Genomic DNA, 23,727 nt, shown 5'->3' with positions numbered 1-23,727 from the left:
GGCTTTGAGATCTCAGCCCCGGTCCCGCACACCTGAATAGAGTAAAAAAAAATCTATATTGTTTTATGTTAACAGAAAAGAAAATTGAACCGTTAAACAATAAAGAGGTAGCAGGGAGAGAACAGAATCATTGTTCTAACTGTAGTCATATTTGTAATAGTAATTTCAGTAACATTTTGTGTATAACATAGATTTGTGTTATATACCAATGCTCTTTTTCAGTGCTTTTTCTCCTTAGGATCTGGAAGACTGAAAAAGAATGCAATTGAACAAATGAAGAGTTTAAAAATCTTATTTTCAGAGATGAATTCAGGGAATTTAAAATGTCATACAAGTATAAAGAAAATACAAATATGTATGTGTATATATGCATTTTTACATCCCACATGAAAGGATATTTAGAAATAACTTGAAAAAATTTGACAGTGGTGAAGGAAAAATACCAAGATGTAGAGCATTCTTCCTATATCAATTTTACCACTGTTAACCAGACAGTAGAGAAGAAAAATATTCTATTTCTAGTTCCAGCAAATAATTAAAATAAAGTTAAGAACTATAATATGCTTAAGTTAAAACCCTAGTGACTCATGGATTTAGTCACTTAGCCTCAAATGCTCCAACCATCTCTAAAAACAGATTTGTGCATCTTCAGAGTTTTTCCAAAAAAACACCTTTATTACTTTTCTTATCTACACCCTCCCAAAAATTAAGGGGAGAGGGACTATTGCCTTAAACCAAGTATCTAGATCAAATAACCAGTTTTCAGAAAATAGAAAGGATTAGAAAACATGTTAAACCGCATCCCATAAAAATAACCAGATTACAAGAAAACTCAACAAGAATAATCTGTTTGTTCAAAGAAGAGTGAGAAAATATAGAGAAACCAAAAAAAAAACCAAAAAAACGCTAAGATACTTGAAAACATGCCTTTTTTTTTTTTTTCAAAAGACAGGACAGTGTTCGGGCACTGCTTTGCACATAGTTTCACCCAGGTTCCCTGAGCAGAGTCAGAAGTACACCCTGAATAACTTATATGACCCAAAAATCAAATAAATAAATTATAATATATTGGGTTGAACATTATAGGAATAAAAAATTAAATACATTGTCCAAACACACACACAAACACACACACACACACACACACATACACAACAGACAAACAAGGAAGTGATAAAATGAGAGAATGAAAGGTTTTGTTGACTGCATTATAAAAACACATTCCCGGGAGCCAGAGAGATAGTACAGCAGGTAAGGCACTTGATTTGCATGTGACTGACCGATGTTCCAATCCCAGCACCCCATGTGTTTCATAAATTGCCACCAGGAGATATCCCTGAGCCAAAAGTAAGCCCTGAGAAACCATCTGGTGTGGCCCCAAAACAAAATAAGTAAATAAAAACACATTTCCCAATCTTGTGCTCAATAATGAATTGATATCATTAAAAATGTAATGGGCGGCCCAAAAGTACAGTTTAAATTAAAAAGCATAGCAACATTTTTAATACTCTTTAAAATCTACAAAAAGTTTGCAAATAGTGAAGTACAGTTTTATGAAGTGCTTTCTAGGCACATGCTTGAAATAACTACTGGTGTAATCCTTAAATTGCTGAACTGAACTTTATGCTAAAAAAGAAAGAAAGAAAAAAGAAAAAAGGCCCTAGGAACAGACAGATTATAGTAAGATTCTATAATAATGGGGGTTTTGGACCACAGGGAAGATTTAGTTGATAAAACTGTAGGGATTTACGCATTTCAGCATATCTACTACATCTATTGTGAGTCAGAAATGATACTAGGAATTAGTCACAGGTGAAAATATCACAAGATCTATGATATTGATCTTGGAGCTTCTGTTCTCTGAAAAGATTCCTTACTCCATTTTTATCTCTGGGTTACCTCAAACCAAGTTCTACTGATATTTGCTAACCAAAATTGTTTTGGTAATCACTTTAGAATTTGGACATGTAGCAAGTCATTAGGTACCTATTATTAACAAACATGTTATGGGTCAATTTATTTTAAAAGAAATAGCCTAATGTTCTGCCAAAGAAATCTATTCACCAGGCCCTCAACTTGAACTTCTAACATCCTTTATTTGTCCAGCTCTTGATTGCACGTAAGTCTTTCTTCCTGGCTCCTAGACTCTTAGCTCCCTGAGTCCAACAGCCTAGTGACCACATAGTACTTCAAATGCAGCACAGTCATGGGAAACACATTAGCCTTCTTTCCCACTGATTTGCTACAAATCACAGGCAGCAGCATTCCGCTGATTCAATTTGTAAAACATCAGATTTGCTCAGTTTTCCCCAGTAGGCCTTACTCTAGGCCATTGATGGGAATCAAGACCCATGACCCCTAACTGTGGCACTTTGGTATTTAAATATTGAAGTTGAAGGAGTTTGTTCTTACAAACAGATTTAGAAAGGTTTCTCTGACTTTCCTTTTCTGCCCTATGCTTCTCCCAAAACGCAAAGCCAGAAGCCTCTGTTGGTGCTCTCTCTATTACAGTTGGCAGCGCCCTTCTATTAAAAAAGAAAGAAAACCCAGAAGACTCTTAACAAAAGTCTGGTTTACTATTTCCTGTAACTCAGACTCTGACACATCCTGAGATAGCTGTCCACTCATCAAACGTCTCCCAAACTAGATCTGCATGTACCTCAAAATCAAACAATAAAAAACAAAGGATGTTCTGTTATGGGGAAAGTAACATGGTAGCAGAAAATTTTTTTAGAGGAAATTCAGTGACCTACTGGGTGGAAGCCAATGGAAAGAGTAGGCTATGGTGGTGCATGCAACATTTGCTCAGATATGTGCCATGCCAAAAGTCAGGGACCTGAGAGAAAGAAAGTGTCAAGGCCAGCGCAGAGGGAAAAGAGTAATCACAACCAGGAACACTCAGTCTCTTTATAACAACTAGAACACTAGTTTTAACAGCAGTATCAGAATCAAAGATCAGAACCAAAGCGTTAACAAGTGAGCCAAGCAGGTTCAGTAAGTAAATAACCAGTCTGGCATCAGCTATAAAAATCTATTTCTTGCTCTTGCTCTGGGGACCTGACATTGTCTCACCGAGCACTAGTTGTGCTGGTGGAGTGAGTGGAGAACTGCTCAAAGGCTCTGCAAACTGAAGTTTTCAACTGGTTCACTCTTAAAGTGCTTCATCCGAACATAGAGAACAAACAACATGCAAAAAGTCAAACAGGCACCACTGGAGAGTTGTAATCAGCTTTTACAAGAACAAATAGCCATGTTGGAATAGAGGCATTTGGAAACAAACAGACAGTGTACAAAGTCAAGTAGTTGCACAAAGTCAAACAAACAGTCTTGGATGGTGGCGGGACAGTCCCTTCACTCCACTAGCTGAGGGCTGAGGACAGCTACAGACTGGATGTGTAAATGAAGAGCTGCAGTTCTTGACTTAAAGTCAGGCTTAGAATATTTTACAGCAACATTAATCGTTTCATGTATCATTTCTGAAATAGGTGATACATACTCTTACAACCAAGGAACTCTGAGGTTACTTTTCAAAACAATGAAATCTAAACCTGTAGACAAGAAAATTGATGAGTTTTATTACAGAGTTCTTTACTTGCTGTTCCATAGTACTGTGTTCATTCATCTGTTAGCCACTTTAATTTCTCAGACTAAAGGTCTCTGATGGGCACATGAATTCTCCCTTCAATGCAACACACTCTGAAAGGATGTACCAGAAAAGACGGAGGAAAAGATGAGGATCTTCAAATCAAATCAAACCTTCCCTTCTTCCCTAGTGTGTCTCTCTTAGAGAGTCTTACCCTCCCCTTCTGGACTAACTGCTTTCTCCCCGCTCTCAGAGAAGGCATATCTTCATTCATTAGTTTCCCATTAGACTAAAAGTAAGAAACACTATTTTCCACTAGACCATAGGTATGGGTTGATACCTCATAAGGCACAAAGTAGTGGCCTGACTAAAACTACAAAGTCATCTGGGCACAATTTATTTGAAATATGACACGTTGTTACCCGTTAAAGATATGTTATGACTCTCCAAGGAAAAGTTGGAGTATTTTGCCATCATTTCATCTCGAACTTGAAGACTTGTAAAAGGTGAAGCTGGAAAACAAAAAGCACAGGTTGATTGTACATTAGTAATAACATTAAATGGCAATCTAAAAACTCTGCAATGGCTAAAATGTTATATTGTATACTACTAATGAAAGCAATGTTTTCAAAAATATTTTATTAACTAGGTTATATATTCTACAGAGATTTAGAAACATATTGGCTACAATGTGACCAAATTTCTAACCTTTTAGCTGGAAAAATCGATTGCTGCATATCAAATAACCCTCCCCCCCCAAAAAATTACATTTTTTTAGCTTACAATTTGTTATATCTTTATAAAGGTTTTATTTTTGTTTGTTAAGTGCAGGCATAAAGGAATTAGATAAAACTGCCAGGAAATAAATAAAAGGAAAAATTAAGAGGTACAAAGAGAAGATCAGAAGAACAGAAAGGCACAGAGAGACCATATTAAAGCACCTAAGTAAGAAACAGCACAGAGAACATTTGGCACCAGTGGGCAGAGAAGATAAAAGAGATATAGTGAGAGTTCGTGCCACATATTTTCAAGTTAAAGTCCAATTAGATAGCTCATTCCACCAACAGCTGGCCGCATCCTCTACCAAACTGACCTTCAGAATTTCTTTATTACTTCTGAAATATTTACTAAAGAAACAAGGTTTTCATTTCCATTTCTCCCACTCTCCCGAGAACTGCTTTACTGAGGATTTTGCTGACAACTTACACATGTCTTCATAGGAAGGAGCCCCATCTATCTTACTTCCCATAAGTACCAACCCCCTCTATCAACCATGACTGAGAAGGAAGGAAAGACTAATCATTATAAACTTGGCTGCATTTTTTTCAACGTTTCATTCAACTTAAAATAAACCTGGGACTCTTTGCTTCACCTTACCTTTTAAACACTTTGCTCAGAAACCTATTCCAGAACTTTCCTGTTCTTTTTTTTTTATGGGGGGGGGGTCACACCCGGCGATGCATAGGGGTTACTCCTGACTCTGCACTCAGGAATTACCCCTGGGGACCACATGAGATGCTGGGAATTGAACCCGGGTCAGCCGCATGCAAGGCAAACGCCCTACCTGCTGTGCTATTGCTCCAACCCCTTTCCTGCATTTACGTGTATGAGAAAACAATATGAAAACAATTTATTGGTCCACAGCTGAAAGCCTGCCTCAAGTGCTGGGGCGAAGTCAATTGGGATAGAGAAAGGACCACAAGGGCAATGACAGAAATGATGACTCTGGATAAGAAGTGTGTACTGAAAGTATGAAAAGGAACAAACATGATAGCCTCTCAGTACCTGTTTTGCAAACCATAATGCCCAAAAGGGGCGGGCGGGGGGGGGGGGAGAGAGAAGGGGAGAGAGAGACAGAGACAGAGAGAGACAGAGAGAAAGAGAAGAAAAGTACCTGCTATAGAGGCAGGCTGAGGGGTGGGAAAGGGAAACAGGGGATACTGGTGATGGGAAATGTAGACTGGTGAGGGATGAGTGTTGAAATACTGTTGACTCAAACCCAATTATGAACAGCTTTGTAATGGAGTAACTCACTGTTATGCAATAGAAATAATTTAATTTAAAAATATACTATGCCCTTGAATAAACAAAAAATGAAAAAGAAAAAATAAAAATGCTACCAAAGTCCATGATTGCTTTTATTTTTTTGCCTTTTTTTGCTTTTTGGGGGGGTTAGGGGGATTCACACACAGCAATACACAGGGGTTACTCCTGGTTCTGCACTCAGGAATTACTCCTGGCGGTGCTCAGGGGACCATATGGGATGCTGGGATTTGAATCCAGGTTGGCCACATGCAAGGAAAACGTGCTACCCACTGTGTTATCACTCCAGCCCAAAGTCCATGATTACTTTTACTGCTTCAGCTTAATAATAATAAAAAAAAATCTGCCTGGAGTAATTTATCTCTTACTAAGCAGGGCTCCAAATGTTTTGTTAGCTCTGATGCACCTTCTAAAGGTGAAATGCACTTTGCTATAAAATAATACCCTAATGAATTAAATGCATACATCATACTACTCTGTTCTAGGATAACACTGTTTTTGTCCTTCCTGCATAGCGTCAGGTAGTTTAGGCTTATTGGGTTGCTCCCACAGTGCTCCCAATCCTCTGTGTTTTTTGTAACTTCTTTCTTTGTGCTCTGTTGACTTGTAAATATTGCTTTTCTATTCTCCCTAAGTCCTTTGCATAGTTTATTCAGAGCAATGTCCTTTTTGTATGACACAAGAAGACATGCTTTTGTAATGTGACTCTCAGTGATATTTCCCTCCCAGCATCTGTTCTCTCACTTAAGCCTCAGTTGCCCACACTTCCTAGCACCCCCAAAAGCAGGGTCCCGACGGGACTGGATGGAACCAGGGCAAGCGGTAAGCTATGTGCTACCCTGGCATAGAGATGGGCCTGGCCAAAGCGCCATAATGCTTAAGAGCTTGGTCATGGACAAATACTGTTATGATCCAAAAAGTAATAACTAGATTTGGACCCTGTTAGGGTTAGTAATGATTAATCTGGCCTGAGCCCTGTAGTCTGAGTCTGGCAAGATGTTCCCAGGAGAGGTGCCCTACAAGCCTCAATGTTATCTCTTACTGTGTCCATACAAAAATAACTAGTATTGTTATGTTGATAGTTATTAGACTAAGGAAAGGAGAAAAACACCGTAGGAGGTATTTTGCCCTTGGGCAGTCAGGAAGGGCTTTGGAATATCCTAGTTGGTGTTCCCTTTGAACTTGTTGGGCCCTCAGGAAGGCCTTTCTTATGTTGACTTGGCTACCAGACTGTGTGCAGTGTCAGCCAAGTGTGCTGGGGAGTTGGAGAGACTAGAGAGTTGGAGAGATGAGAGAGAGAGAGCTGGGCAGCAAGATGGACTGCAGAGAGATTAGCAAGGGGGGACAGAGAGAAAAAAATGTAGAAGAATACAGGAGCAGGCACGTGGAGAGAGAGTCCAGGCTGCAAGATGGAGCATGGAGAGATGAGCGGGAGAGATAGAAGGAGACAGGAAGGAGAGGCAGCGTGCAACTAGAATGGAATGGGAGGCTCAAAGAGACTGGGGCAGGCACATGGGGAGAATGGAATAAATGGCATCTGATCAAACAACCGGCTTGGCCCTTGACTCCTCCGCTGACTGCCCCAGGGCCCAGGCCACCCCGGGCTGCTCACCCAACCAGGTGAGCAGCCCAGGCCCACCCGAAAGGCAGGCAGCTAGGGGAAGACCCGTTGGGGCCTCCCCCTGGCTGCCCCCAAAGATTTTTTACACTCTATAACAGTGATAATATGAAACCATGCATTGAGTTTCTCGCTGGGAAAACAGGAAGAGAAAGCACTTCTTCTACCCACATATTCTCTTGGTATCTCTAACACACACGCACACATACACACACATATACACCCCCCCCCCCCCCCCACAGAGAGGTGGTGGGTGAAAGAGAGAGAAGAAACAGAGGGAGGGGGAGAGAGAGAATAAGAGAGAGGGAGGGAATGAGGAAGGGAGAGAGAAAAAGAGAGATGGAGAGAGGGAGAGAGAGAGAGCAGGACCGAGCTCTAAAAAGTCTATTAACATTCTTCTCTAATGGGAAAAAAAAGTTTTCTATTCCTGTGCACAGCTCATTTTAGGGTTGGATTGAAGGAAAAAGTATCTCAAAAAGACGAAGGCAGATGCCATTTACTTCTAGAAGGAACTGATAAGAAGGAAGGACCTTTTCTACTATATCATCTACTCTGTGAAGCTTGAAAATAAAAACTTTGAATTATTTACTTCTTTGCTAGGAAGCTCTCTTCAGAGGTTCTCCCCACATTCTCCCCCTAAAAAAGAGCCCCGGGGCTGGAGCAATAGCACAGTAGGTAGGGCATTTGCCTTGCATACAGCCAACATGGCCGACACAGGTTCGATTCCCAGCATCCCATATGGTCCCCCGAGCACCGCTAGGAGTGATTCCTGAGTGCATGAGCCAGGAGTAACCCCTGAGCATCACCGGGTATGACCCAAAAAGCAAAAAAAAAAAAAAAAAGCCCCAACTTCTTTTGCTATAATGTTAAATCATATACTACTATTATCATTATTATTTTTATTCCCATTGTTAGCATCAAGGGGTGATATGTCTGTAAACAAAAAGCTGTCATTTCTATTCTAATTTTGTTGAATATGTGAATAAAAAAGCATTTGGCACTGGAGTGATCCTGAATAAAAATATGAAACTGAGTCAACCAGTCTCTGGAGGGCCATGTAGATCTTAATATTGATACAAGCCCATAGAAAGTGACTGAGTCACAGAGATTTCATAATGGCATCCTCAGGGTAATGGCTATCACTTGTAGGTGCATTTTATATAAATCGATTTGTGAACAGAGCATGAAGCCTAATCTGCATCTGTGAGCAATTCTCAAGGTGAAACAAAGATGGAGATAGGGCCAAGTGGCAGGTATGTTCCAGGTGGCAGGTATGTTCCTACCATTTGTCATCAGGTCCTGGATGGAAGGGCTTGTGGTATCTGCCTTAGAAAACAGTCAAAGAGGAAGAAAGAGAAAGGAAAAAAGAAGAAAGCATACTTTCGTAGCAGAGATGTTTGGTGGGATCAGGATAGCTTCATGGTCCAAGTGGCTGCTTTGCAAGCGTGAGGCTGCCAGCTTGCTCCGGGTGTGTCTCTGTGTGTCCCAGTAATTGTGCTATTTGAGGCCCTCAATACCACAACTGCACACTGCAGCTAGTTGTATATATGCATAATAACTGAACCTCAGCACGCTGCAGCTAGCTGTGTGTAAGCATCACAACTGAAGTGTGTGAGCACTGCAAGTCAAAGTGTGCAAGTACAGTGGCCAGGCACACAAGTGTATATACTTGCATAACACCACTGAAAGTGTGCAGTTCCTAAGGAGCACATCAGCCAATGGGTGACTGTTGCTGATAACCATAACCACTATGGGTGTGGCTGTTGCTCACTGCGACCTCAGCAAAGAGGAAGAAAGGAAGGGGGATTTAGAAATAGAAGGGGCCAGAGAGACAGTAAAGCAGATAGGATATTAGCTTTGCACATGGTTGACCAGGAGTTTGATCCCCGGTATCCGGTATGTCTACCAAGCACCAACAGGAGTAATTCCTGAGTGTACAGCCTGGAGTAATCCCTGAGCAAAGATGAGTGTGGCCCCAAAACTTTAAAATATCATTTTGAAAAATTTAAAATTGAAAAACAGAGTATGGATGTTCAGGTAGCATGACAGAATACTCTAGCCGTTACAACCACTTTTTACACTGCAAGTTCATGGAACACAAGTATAGTCAGAATCCTACCCTCTAGTTGTAGCCTAACTTCAAACTCTCACTACAGCATACATCCTGATCAGGCTCTTGAGATTCCACTGAATAAGTGCCAAGTACAAAAGAACATGCATGACTTCTATGGGCTTTTATTTTTTCCCATGGGAAAATGCCCCTCTACAAATCTGAGTGGTAATGTGGAAAAGTGGGGCAGCTGTACTATGTCTAGTACTTCAAGTGATTTCTTTGCTTAACCAATATACTTCTTTTATATGAAATTTACTTATTTACTTTTTTGCAAGGCCACATCAGCCATGCTCAGAGCTTACTCCTTATTCTGTAACAAGGATCACTCCTGGCAGTGCTTGGGGCACCATATTTGGTGCTGGGCATTGAACCCAGGATGACCACAAGTGAGGCAGGCACCTTACCTACTGACCCACCAAAATAATCTTTCAGACATCCCCTCAAGATGATTTTTTAAAATGTTAGACTGTAATTAAAAAAAAAACAGCTGGCAAAAACTGAATCAGTTGGCACTGAAAGGAAATGGCAGGAGATTTGGCAGAGGTGACTTCTATCTTCTGTAAAGGTCAGTCTAAGTCACAAAAAGAAGTGCAAACTGGAGAAGCCTAATTTTGTATCCTAATCCCAGTTCTGTCACTAACATGCTACTTGGAGTTTCACTTTATTGAGAAAGAGGGGAGGATCAGGAACGCCCTATAATATGGAGTTCTGTGCCAAGATCACAACACCCATTCCTCAGCTTATCAGTTTCGCTTCTTAATCACTGCTGGAAAACGTCCACCAGGCATTCTTTTTCAGTTAGTAGCAATGATGCCAACATAAAAGAGTAACATCTAAAAGCTGCTCAAGAGATGGAAAGGTTCTCCCCACTCCTGTCCCAGTAGAAGGGAAATGATTCATGAAAGCGCTACATTAAATAATTGAATAATATGAATAATATCACCCTTAATTTTCACCTATTATTTTTTCATGTGGAACAGGAAAACAATCTCTATATGAATATCTTTCATACATTATATTTTAAAATAGATATTGCTAGAGGGACATCCAAAAGATGCTATTAATGATTTATTTTGTCTTTTGAGGGGAGTAGTTGGTGAGACCATAGCCTGTTGTGTGCAGGGTGTATGCCTCTCTCTGTGCTCAGAGGTCATTCTTGGTGGTGGTCTGTAGGATGACATTGCTTTATCCTTTCTCCACAAGGAGCTTAGGTTTATCTGGCTACACCAATCACAGTGCTCCTGAGGCATTTCTATTCCACTGTGTTTATCTGAAAATTCTTCCCTATGCTCTCCTCCCCAACCAGTTAATCAGTTTTCCCCCTAATCAGACTCTGTTAATTTGTAAGGTTAGATTCCTCAGAAATCTATGATTTTATATGTATGAGTGAAATATTGCCTTTCTCCTCTTCTTATGCCTTAGTAAAGCAAAGTAAAGGCTCCCCCGTTGTTCATCGATTTTCTTGAGCGGGCCCAGTAACGTCTCCATTGGAGATTTTGTTGTTACTGTGTTTGGCATATCGAATACATCACGGGTGGCTTGCCAGGCTCTCCCATGTGGGCGAGATACTCTCAGTAGCTTGCCAGGGTCTCCGAGAGGGGCGGAGGAATCGAACTCGGGTTGGCCATGTTGGCTGCGTGCAAGGCAAACGCCCTACTGCTGTGCTATCGCTCCAGCCCATTTATGCCTTATGAACAGTTTACTTTAAAGCAATGCCCTTTTTGTATGGATACAGGAAGACCGTTAACATTATGCTTTGTAATTTAGGATTGAATTGGCTTTGAATATTGTTCACTCTCGGGCATCTGCTTTCTCGACTTAAGCCTCAGTTGCCCTTAGTTCCTAACACCCCAAAAGCAGGGTCCCGACGAGGGACTGAATGGACCCAGGGCAAGAGGTGAGCTACCTGGCATCGAAATGGGCTAGGCCAAAGTGCCACGATTCTTAATTAAGAGTTTGATCATAGACAAATGCTGTCATGATCCAAAAGTAACGACGAGACTAGGCTCCTGCTAGGGGTAGGAAAGGCTATCTGGCCTGAGCACTGTAGTTTGAGATCGAGATGGCCCTAGGAGAGCAATTCTATAAGTTTAAGGTATTTTTTACTGTATCCATACAAAATTATTTATATTATATATGCTTATATGTTTGTTGGGCTGGAGCGATAGCACAGCAGTAGGGCGTTTGCCTTGCATGCAGCCAACATGGCCGACCCGAGTTCGATTCCTCCGCCCCTCTCCGAGAGCCTGGCAAGCTACTGAGAGTATCTCGCCCACATGGGAGAGCCTGGCAAGCCACCCGTGATGTATTCGATATGCCAGACACAGTAACAACAAAATCTCCAATGGAGACGTTACTGGGCCCGCTCGAGAAAATCGATGAACAACGGGAGAGCCTTTACTTTACTTTATATGTTTGTTAGACAAGGAGAGGAAACACACCCAGGGGAATCTGCTCTAGGTGGATTGATCTGATAATGAAGATCTGTCCTAGGAGCGGATGTCCCTGAGGGAAAGAATTCTACCCCTATTGTTTGTGACCACACCTATGTGTAATTGTTACCCAAACCCCTCAGGTTTTGGGATTTAACAGTACTGTAAGAGTGGGCTGGGGGATCAAAAGGAGGAGAAAGGAGATCAGGATCAGAATCCAGATTATAGAGGAGGATGAAGGGAGACCAAGAAGGAGAATGAAGTAGCATGGGGGAGGAAGAAGCAGAGGAGGCAGAAGAGAAAGATTGTAGTGGATGGAGAGAGGATTGGAATAAACTGCGACTAAGACCAACCAGCCTGGCCCTCATTTTCTTCCTTCGCCTGCCCATCGTCATCATCCTCCTCGGGGGTGGGGGAAGCAGGGTGAGACTGCCGAATGCGGGCGGCGGGAGAGACAGAACCGCTGCCTCTGCTGTGTGCCTTTTTTGAGTTTACACAGTGGTCAGAGGACCAAATGTTTTGTCTGAGGTTGAAACAGGGTCAGCTGCATGTAACACAGTGCCTTAATCGCTGTATATCTCTACGGCCCTATGCCATTAGTACTTTCATGTAAAAATAATTATATCTTCTTCATATGATATCAAGAGAATTATTATACATATTCAATTTTGAGACTCCAATTAAAAGAAAGAAAAATGCATAATACTAGAAATCTGCATCAGATTTCAATATAATACTTGTATTTGAGTAAGAAACTAAGTGCAATTATATTTGTATTGAAGAGTAAGCATTCTGGGGCAGGAGTGATAGTAAGCAGATATGATACTTGCTTTGCATGTGGCTGATCCCACTTTGATTCCTGGCACCCCATATGGCCCCCCAAGCTCTCAAGTAGTAACTCCTAGGCACCAGGGGGTGTCGCCTCAAAACGAAAAAAAAAAATAGAGTAACCATTCCTTCTAAATTCCCTCCATACCTTTTTTTTTTTAATGTGGCTACATGGACTTTATTTTTTAAATTTTTTTATGTAAGAGTACTGCTATTTATTCAGCCACTGATTAGCTGATTGAATTGTGCATGAACTCCACCTTCCTTTTTTTTTCATGGAGCGATAGCACAGCGGTAGGGCATTCGCCTTACAAGCAGCCAACATGGCCGACCCGAGTTCGATTCCTCCGCCCCTCTCAGAGAGCCCGGCAAGCTACCGAGAGTATTCGATATGTCAGACACAGTAACAACAAAGTCTCCAATGGAGACGTTACTGGGCCCGCTAGAGCAAATCGACGATCAATGGGAGGGCCTTTACCTTTTATCTTTACCTTTATAATTTTATTTATTGAATCACCGTGAGAGTAGTTACAAAGCTTTCGGGTCTAAGTCTCGGTCATACAATGAAACACCCGTACCTTCACCAGTGCCCATTCTCCACCACCAAAAACCCTAGTATATCCCCATCCCACACCCTCCCCCTACCTGTGGGGCAGATGATTTCCACAATTCCCTCTCTCTACTTTGATCACATTCAATATTTCGACACCAAACCCACCATTATTATTTGAGATTTTACCCCAACACTCAGATCTGCTGATAAGGCAATAGTAGACAATTTGTGTTCTATTACTGGTTATGAATAACATATGATGTCGCGTGGCTGCAGAAGGGCCATGTGATTTTGAAATTCCGAAATTTTAACACTTAAATCTGGAGAGATTTCTGCCAAAAGCCACTGAGTTTCAAGATTTGCTCCTGAGTCTCTGGGATCATGGCCATTGAGCAGCTTGACCAGGAGCCAGGGAGGCCATTCGTGGGTGATGTCTTGGGGTCTCGTTGGGATGGGGAGACCAGGACCGGCTCCAGCCCCATCCTGTGAGGCCCAACAAGTTTCATCACTGCGGGCCCAGACCTGACTGTCCAATGGCCTCTGGAGGATGATGGCCAGCGAGCCGCCAAGGGGGAGCAGGTGGAGTGAAAACACCCTTTCCCCACTGGGGTGGCCCAGCGACAGATTCCTACTGCAGGGTCCGGACACATTTCTGCCAAAAGCCGCTGTGTTTCAAGATTTGTTTCTGAGTCTCTGGGATCAAGGCCATTACGCAGCTTGATCAGGAGCCAGAGAGGCCGTTCGTGGGCGATGATTTGGGGTCTCGTTGGGGTGGGGAGGACAGGAACGGCTCCACCCCCATCCCGTGAGGCCCTGCATGTCTCATCACTGGGGGCCCAAACCTGACTGTCCAGTGGCCTCTGAAGGATGACGGCCACTGGGTCGCCAGGGGGAACAGGCCAAGGCACAAAACCTATCCCTACCTGGGTTGGCCCAGCACCAGTAACCTACTGCAGGGACTGGACGCATTTCTGCCAAAAGCTGCTGGGTTTCGAGATTTGTTTCTGAGTCTCTGGGATCATGGCCATCAAGCAGTTCAATGAGGAACCAGAGAGGCCATGCCTGCAATTAGACAGCTGAGCCGAAGGTGGTTTGTGGGTGTGTTTCCCACAAACCTAACTTTTGGCCGTTTACTTTCTTAGCAAACTTTGCCCCAAGTTTTTGGGGTCTGGCCAAAGGCACAGCAGCAATTTTGGGGTATCTGGAAGTCTGAAGGCGCCATCAGGCTGCTGATGCACTCGCCTCATAGGTACAGATTGACCCGCTGGTGGCACCATACCTCCCCCTCCAAACATTTTTCATTGTGCGTTAGCATCTTGGAAACTCTAGATATCTATAGGGAAAAGTGTAAGAAAAAGCTTTTGATAGGAAAAATATTCCTTTTCTTCCACATGTGTATTGTTAGCAATATGCATTAAATACTTTGATTTTGGCACTGACAACAGCATTGTAAGAGTGCAATCAATGACAGAAACAGAATAATCTAGGAATGAGTAATATAAACTACTTAAACTGAATTTTGAAACTGAGAATACATTTCCTCAGAGAAGCAGCATTATATATAACTATGGATGATCTAAAAGCCATTTAGCCTTGATTAGATTGAACTGTATCATTAAAATATCTAATTATAAACATTACTTATAAACAATGCATTCAGAATTCCACTTTTGAGTTCTAGGAATACAGTATTCCTATTCCCATCCATAACTGTGGTAGCAGTAAAAGTTATTTCCTAGACATCGTACCATAGAGAGAGTTTGTGGAGAAAAGATTTGTTCAAAAAGTAAATTCCTGGTGAGACTACTTATATATCAGACTTTTTTTGGTCAACATAGAAAACAATCCAGATATGAAACTTATATTTTTTCTATGGGATCTATGAATAAGGTTAATTTTAGATTAGTATTCTAAAAATTAAACAAGAACTCTAATGACTACAGCAATGTACACTGTGACTCAGCTCACAGCTCTGTAAAGCTATTTTAAAAATTTTTGTCCTACAGAAATATAGAATAATATTTTAATATATATGTAATTGCAAATTCGGAAAATAGTACAGGGTCAAAAAATATGACTGCCATGTGGCTGACCTCAGTGAACCCCTGAATGATTCCCTGAGAATCACCGGGTGCAGGTCTAGAGGTCTCCTAGTACCACTGGGGTGGCCCAGGTGGTCCTGGAACCACAGGTCCTGAACTATCACACATCCTCGACCCTAGCACTCAACCATCAGGAGCACCTGGGTCACCTAAATATATACAGGATATTAACATACATGTATATATTATTTTGGCTGAAATATATGTGTATGTCTAAGTGTGAGTGTGTGTGCATGTTGTGTGTGTGTGTGTGTGTGTGTGTGTGTGTGTGAGAGTGTGTACTATTTGGGGCATCTCATTCTGGAGTAGCAGGCACACTCTGTCACAAAGTGTCCCATTTCTATGTTTTATGTAGTCACTTTGCTATTTTATATTTCCTAAATGAAAGCAATTTTCCTTGAAAAAATTAAAATATGACTTTGGCAATAAAATGATTTTCAAAGGGTAGTGTGAAAACTTAGGTTTCAAAGCTACATTAGATTTAATAATGAAAGTGATGCCAAATTCAGGATCTTAAGAAAGTAAAAATGCAAAGTTTGACTAGAAATGTGATCTTTCTTTCGTCAGAGAAAGGGGTGGGGTGGAAGCTATTACCATCTAGAAGGTTCTATTCGTTTTCTAGTGCTACCATAAGGAATTACTACAAAGGTAGCTTAAGGAAACCATAAGTTTATTCTCTCAAGTGGTTCTGGAGGCTGAAAGTCAGTATCCAAGGGTTGCTTCTTTCTAGTGTCTGGTGGTTGATGGCAACCCCCAGCACTTCCTTGCTTCTGGCTTTTTCTCTCCAATCTATCTCTCTCTTTTTCTCTCCCTCTCCCTCCCTCCTCTCTCTCCCTCTCTCTTACCCTCTCTGTCTGTCTCGCTCTCCTCTCTCTCTCTCTCTCTCTCTCTCTCTCTCTCTCTCTCTCTCTCTCTCTCCATGGTTGTTGTCACTCTGTACCCATCTGTCCTGCCCCTTTCCTTTCTAAAGACCACAGTCACTGGCTCAAAGCTCTCCTTACCTAGTACTGCCTCATTTGAGCAAAGCCCCTACTCTCGTATAAGGTCAGATCTTGAATTACCTTTGGAAGAGAAGATACAGACAATGTGCCTAATACACAGACATAAATTTTAAAGTGTCATTCACCCCACCACAGAGGATTATTCAGTCCCAAATACCGGTAATGTTAAAGGTGAGAAACTGATTTGAAGACAAGGACAACCTCTACCTTAATTCTTCAACATGAGTTTAAACAAGGACAACCTCTACCTTAATTCTTCAACATGAATTTTTACATCTTTAATTCAGCATCTTCGAATGGCCCCACGGTTCTGTTCTGCATCATTTATATGTAGACATCTGAGCATAAACTTCTTTGTTTTTTGCATCACACCCAGCTATGTTCAGGGCTTACTCCCGACTCTGCATTCAGCAATCACTCTTGACAGGGTTCAGGTACCAGGCATTAAATCCTGGCTACATATGTGCAAGGCAAGTGCCTTCCTTGCTGTCCTCTCACTCCAGCTCCTCGTATAAGCACTTCTTATCACTCTTCTTTGCCATTCTTGCCACACCCTTTTATGGACTTTTTTTATGACAATATATTGTCTGGTGGGAGTTTTAAAACACAAACCAGGAAAGCGGAATAGCTATTATCGAGCTTCAGGCTCTTAGCTATTCCATTAAAATACTTTGGGCTTCACGATCAATTTAAATGGAACATCCAGCTTCCCTTTCAGTAAACCATAATATGCAATTATCAGGTTACAAAGAAAAGGATTCTATCTTCAGAGTAGGGATAAATTATTCATACGACCACAATGTCGTGTACTTTGAAAAACTTTTTCTTTTCTTTAAATTTATTATTGTAGTTCGGGCAACATTTTAGGATGCTTTGAACAGTTATGGTCGTGATGTACAGTTTAACATCCCACCATCACCGGAGAGCACAAGATCCTCCACCAATATCTTTCTGGCAAATTTATTTCACTGTTTTAGCCCTCCCCCCCCCAACCTTTTCACCCTTTCCATATTACTTGGTAACCCCAGTACTGTAATCCTTGATTCAGGGTTTGTCATAATTAGTTATTGCCTGTTATCTTTTTCCTCTACATTCCACAGATAAGTTAGGCCATCCAGTATTGGTGCTCTCTCTTAGTTCACTTAACATGCTTCCCTCCAGTTTCCATCTGAGTTGCAGCAAACTGCAAGATTTTATCTTTTCTTACAGCTGCATAGTATGTCCCATTGTGTGCATATGTGTGTGGATATATATATATAGATATACAGACACATAGCACGGCTTTATCCATTAACTGTCGTTAGACATTTGGGTAGCTCCCACACCCTGGCCACTGTGCTCGGCGCTATAATAAAACTCTGTATGCACATATCTTTTTGAATTTTTGTATCTCTTTTCTGGGGATAGATGTCAACAAGTGGAAACACTGGGTCATATGGGAGCTACATCTTTCTTTTTCAAGAAATCTCCATACTTTTTTCCATAGACACTGAACAAGATGAGATTTCCACCTACAATGAGACAAGGCTGCTTTTTAATTATATCCCTGCTATCTGGTATTCCCAGTCTTTCTGGAATAGATCACTCACTCTTGGGTGAGATATCTTATTGCCATTTCACGATCTCTCTTTTTTTTTCATCATAAGACACTAACATTTTTTGAGCTGATGTTATATAACGGATTCCATACCAAGTTATTTACAGTTTTTAGTGTAGTTAACTCCATGAAAAAGTTTGAGATAAACAATATTACTATCCTATTTTTCATGTTAAAATTATATGAAATATTCTTTTTAAATGAACAATATATACTATTTTCAAAATGAGAAGAATTGTCACTCTTGAAGATAGCATCTAATATTCTTTACCAAAAATACAGTGTTTGAGATATTTTGATATGCTTGAATATGCTTGAACAGAGCCTGGCAAGCTACCCTTGGCATGTTCAATATGCCAAAAATCGTAACAGTAATGCCTCTCATTCTCCTGACCCCGAAAGAGCCTCCAATATGGTCACTGGGAAAGCTGAGTAAGGAGAGTCTGCTAAAATCTCAGGGCTAGGAGGAACGGAGACGTTACTGGCACCCACTTGAACTCGATGAACAATGGGATGACAGTGATACAGTGTTTTATTAGAGGTACAATATTTATTCTAATAACATGTGTCTTTTTTTCACATCAACATGTGTGTTATGAGTTTAGTTCAGAGATCACAATCTTGAACAAATAGCCTGAACACTTGCAATATTTCTTCTAGAGGACAAATAACCCTTTGTAAAATGGTCCCTGATTATACAAATCAATTAGATACTATTGATAACTGTCAACTATCCTTGTGGGTCAATTCCTATGTTAACACAACTTTCTTTGAAGGAATTAGACTATTTCTTTAGTTTTTTTTTCAAATAAAAGACAAACTTTTCAGTACAGAATAAGTCTTATCCCCACCCCCCAAACTATGTGCGAATCTGATTACCTACTCCCTCTTCAAAAAATATTGTATATTTCCAACAGAAAATATAGTCCCATACTGTGACAATACTGCAATTAAAATGATGATTTATGCCTTAACTTCTCATCTCCACACCCCATCTAAGCGTCAACAAAAATTCTTATAGTCTACTTGGCAAGAGGTTTCCATCTCAGAATCACATGTCATAAGCTGCATGTCCAACTGTTCTTCATTTCAGAACAGTTCGAGTCTCTCCTGATATTAGAGCACAAGCTCTAAGACTGTCCTGTAGGTAGCCTCATCAGGGGGTGAAGGTCACACATTTGAGCTTCTTAAGCACCAGTGAGGATGGTGACTACTTTGTCTACTGCCAGGAAACACTGCTCTCAGCTCCAGGAACTTGTGCAAGGCCTGACACTGCAGATGTCTAATTGAGGTTTGCTGCACACGTTTCCAAAATTGGCACGTGTCCTACAGGCAGCACATGACTTTAGGATCCGGATGCTGGGCAGGCTTTGGCTTTGAGACAGGTATGCTAGGAAAGCTGTCTGACCGGCTCAGAGGAATTCACTGGTTGGACTTCCTATAGGAGTGAAGGGCCAAGTATACCCCTTTTCCTTCCTAACTGATGTTCACAATTGTGCAGAGAACTCCAGGGAAGTTATGTTTTAACAGAATTAGCTCTGGAGTAGGTATCTTTATTTGAAATGTCACAAGAGATGATACAGTCCTGATTGTTATTAGATTTCTCTCTTTACTGGTAGTTTTCATTTTAGTCATTTCCTTAAAAATCTGTGTGCTAGGCATATCCACTGTAAATTTAATTTTTTCTTTTATATTAAGAAGAAATCTGTAAGAAGGTACTTTGAAACTAGAAATTTTTGTGCCACATACATCTTTCAATTGGTTCATTTAATCATATGCCAGGAAATATTCTTGAATTCCTACTTATTTAATGGACATTATTCCATAGATGTACTAGTATCAGTGTTATTCATAGAATTTTTACTACTTTTTGATACTCAATTTGTCCCAGGTTTGCCCCATGGGAGCTCCATTCACACTGATTTCTTTATCTTTTTCTCAATCTATCATTCTTTGTCGCTTGATTGCATTTTGACACAGCTGTTCCTAAGCTTATCTTCAAATTTCCCTCCACAATCCTGAAATCAGCCATTTTCCCAAAAATTCTTGGTTACTACTAATGAAGAAAGGAAATAGAACCAAAAACTGGGTGCTAGGTATATCCAGCAGTATGAGAGCTCACTTCTCCTTCTAAGTGGACAGAGTAAAGACTACAAACACCCTGGAGCCAGTAGAGACTTGCCCTATAAGTGGCCAACCTGGGTTCAATCCCTGGCAATGCTTTGGTTTCCCAGAGAGCCAGTGATCCCTGAGCTCAGAGCCAGAAAAGTCCTGAGTACCGCTAGGCGTGGCCCCAAACCACCAAAATAAATAATACACAAACATTTTCACACAATGTAAATATAACAATACATACATATATATACACATACATCTATATAATGACCCAGCATTATATATATTTACAAATATACAAACCTCTGGTTCTGCAACTACGTAACTGGATGCTCTCCAAACTTACAGGAGAGCGAGCTCATGAAGACAAATAGTGAATTTAGAGTCACGCTGAACAATGCTAAATTCCCTGCCTTGAACCCTTACTTAACCTTCCTAAATTTCAATTTCCTTCTGTAAAGGATAATAAATGCTAACCCGCAGGGCTACACGCTGCACAATGCAATGGCTAGCACCCTGGAGGCCCCTCAGCACCTGTGGGTGCAAGTTAAGTAGGTGGATAAATTATAAATACTTTTGTTATTAAAATCTGGCCCAAGAACTGAGATTTATAGGACACCTATTTCCAAGTAGTTCGAAACACTGATTAAAATTTGCCACAGAATTTCACAGTATCCTGTAGCAAAAAGAAAACAGAATACCATGAAGAATATAGAATCTACAGGATCTATAGACAAGATGTGTGGGTCTTACAGTTCTCATTCTGTCTTCTAAGGAGATGCTCACTTCTTGCATTTTTTTAGCACATTATCCCATCATTGAAGCTTAAAGGGAACAGAAAGAATAGAATTTTCTCTATCCCCCTCTCTCTCTGTATATCACTGTATCACTGTATCACTGTCCTCCCGTTGTTCATCGATTTGCTCGAGTGGGCCCAGTAACGTCTCCATTGGAGACTTTGTTGTTACTGTGTCTGGCATATCGAATACGCCACGGGGAGCTTGCCAGGCTCTGCCGTGGGGGCGAGATACTCTCGGTAGCTTGCCGGGCTCTCTGAGAGGGGCGGAGGAATTGAACTCGGGTCGGCCATGTTGGCTGCATGCAAGGCAAACGCCCTACCGCTGTGCTATCGCTCCAGCCCTCTGTATATAGACATTTAATATATATCTCTTAATAAATTCACAAAGATGTATATAAATAGGATTATATGTATTTAATAGGGTTGTATATATATATATATAGTCCTATTAACATATATCTTTGTGAACTTACCACATTTTCATTTCCTACATTGTTTTCTTCTTTTGGTATCTGTTCTGAAATCTCAAAGTAAATCTGATCCCCATATTTCAAGAGAACAAAGCCCCAAAATACACTTACACTTTCAAGCATCTACCTAAGAGCAGCTTATCAATTAAAAAAAATAGTCTTCAACTTCCTTAGGATCACAAGATTAAAACCACATTAGGGCTTTCAAACTTTCTGGCGTGTAGGCTGAATTACAGATCAAACAGATCTGGAATGACTGAGAACAAGATCCAGATAGTTGTAATTCTTAAAGCTCCCTTTCCTGATAAATAGCCAAGTCCAGAATTAAAGTTCTCGAACTAACCTCATAAAATACACATTTCTTGAGTATATTCTGAGAGGAAAGACTGGGGGTCTGGGAAGGATCAATCAGAGACAGTTGGTTTTTAAGACGGAGGCAACAAACATATTCTTGACAATTCTTTGAGTCATGTGAATGACAGAGATGGGTGGCTAGATAGTGGGAACGGAAATTTAGAAGTGGAACTAATCCAAAATTTATTTGTGGCCAGGATTATAGTACAATGGGTTGGGCATTGTACTATAGAACAGTGCAGTCTCTGCCCCCGCGCCTGGGTGTTCCTTCCCGGAGTCCCTTGGAGGGGAGCGGGTTGAGCTTTCCTCCCCGCCCCGACCAGGGCTACGGCAGCCGAAGACCTCCAGGACCAGCCACCACCATGCTGAGACCACTCTCCGCACACATGAAGGTACTGGCAGAGGGACAAAGCCACGCGGGTTCCGGGGCCGAGACCTCCAAGCCTACTCGATTTGGAGTCGAGCATCTTCCACCCAGATCCTCTAAATTTCAGTAGGCGGGGGTCACACCCACCACCTGGCCCCCTGGCGCCGTGTAATCCCATCAGCGGCCAAGACTCAGAGACTATAAAATCCAGATCCCGGAACCGCGCAGCCGCGGTTATCAGAACATTTTTTTATGACATCTTATTGTCTCATTCCCATTTTGGACAAACTTGCAGGCTATCGAATGTAGCCTGCCCACAGGGCAGAGTCTGGCAAACTCCCCGTGGCCTACCAAATATGCCAAATACCAGTAACAATGATGGGTCTCATTCTCCTAAAGAGCCGTGAATATAATCTCAGGGCTAGGATGAAAGAGACGTTACTGGGGCCTGCTCGAGGCAATCGACGATTAACAGGGTTGGGCATTTGCTTTGCACGGGACTAAGCCAGGGAACCATGGCATCCCATATGGTTGTATGCCCCACTTCCACCCCCAAGCCCCGCCAAGAGTAATCCCTGAGTATCGCTGGGTGTGACCTCCTCAAAAAAATGTTTGATTCAAGTCATTCACAACAAAGGATAGTTTTAAAATAATTTTTATTTATTTGTTTATTTTTGCTTTTGGGTCACACCGAGTGGTGGTCAGGGGTTACTCCTGGCTCTGCACTCAGGAATCACTCCAGGCGGTGCTCCAGGACCATATGAGATGCCGAGGATCGAACTGAGTTGGCCCTTGCAAGGCAAATACCCTACCCGCTGTGCTATTGCTCCGGCCCTTTAAAATAATTTTTAGATAACTAACTGTATCCTTTCCCCCATGTTTATAATATGCTCCAGAAAGAAAAATACTTTCCTGTTACAAGCTCATGAAAATCCATTTTTATGAAAGGCTGAAATTTTTGTGTCTAATAACATCACAATTTAATTACTGATATTTGCCAACTAGAAAGACTATTACCCTATTTGGCAGCGAACACATTTGAGATTTATTAACTCGTTTAGAAAGAAAATAGTTTGGATAGAATACTTTCCCTTAGTTCTTTCAACATAAACTAATTATTAACTACTTCGATAGCTCAGAGGGCTGGAGCACTAGTCTACATGTGTGAGCCCCCTTTCCTGTCCCCCAACGCCAGACTCCGTCACTGCGGGTGCCCCATCAAGCCACTCTGGGTGCAATCCTGGAGTCCCTCAGCACCTCTGTGTGTAACAGGAAGCCTCACCCCCGCAGTCCCGCAGGATGTGGTTCTGGTGGCTCTCACTACAGCTATGCCCCCAAAACACTGCACGGCAGGCAGGCCAAGCATTGAACTGTGTGGCTCAGTAAAGCAGAGTGCCCGAGGTCCCCTGAGCCCGTCGCTGTCTCCCGGGTCGTCCAAAAAAAAAAAATCACATAAAAATAAGAGGGGTCAGGGGGATAACCAAAGGGCTGAAGTAGAAGCCCCAGATTTGATCCCAGCACCACATGGTCCCCGGAGCGCCAGGAGGATGTGACACCGAAGTAACAAGGGTGTGGCAGAGTCAATCACAAAGTCAGGGCAAGATGACAGGGTTTAGTGACAGTGGTGGGGTTGTTTTTTAATGCGCTGCACAGACATTCTTCTTCTAAAGTGTCTGAACAACAACAAACACCCTCCTTCTCAAGGTCCCCGGTGTAAACGACACACAGACACGCACAGACGGGCGCGCGCGC

General features: G+C 41.7%; 1 protein-coding gene across 1 annotated transcript in view; it reads right to left on the bottom strand.

The window, feature by feature from the left end:
- EMB (embigin) overlaps positions 1–23,727 on the bottom strand; it is an 86,963-nt gene that overhangs the window by 25,550 nt on the left and 37,686 nt on the right. Inside the window, exon 4 of the mRNA XM_056112032.1 lies at positions 4,006–4,095. Within this exon, the coding sequence (XP_055968007.1) occupies positions 4,006–4,095 (90 nt within the window). The remainder of the gene's footprint in view (positions 1–4,005; positions 4,096–23,727) is intronic.

This window comes from Sorex fumeus, unplaced genomic scaffold (assembly GCF_029834395.1).
Source record: "Sorex fumeus unplaced genomic scaffold, SorFum_2.1 ptg000015l, whole genome shotgun sequence".
In the NCBI taxonomy this organism is placed as follows: Eukaryota; Metazoa; Chordata; class Mammalia; order Eulipotyphla; family Soricidae; genus Sorex; species Sorex fumeus.
This window is presented reverse-complemented; position numbering and strand designations above follow the sequence as displayed.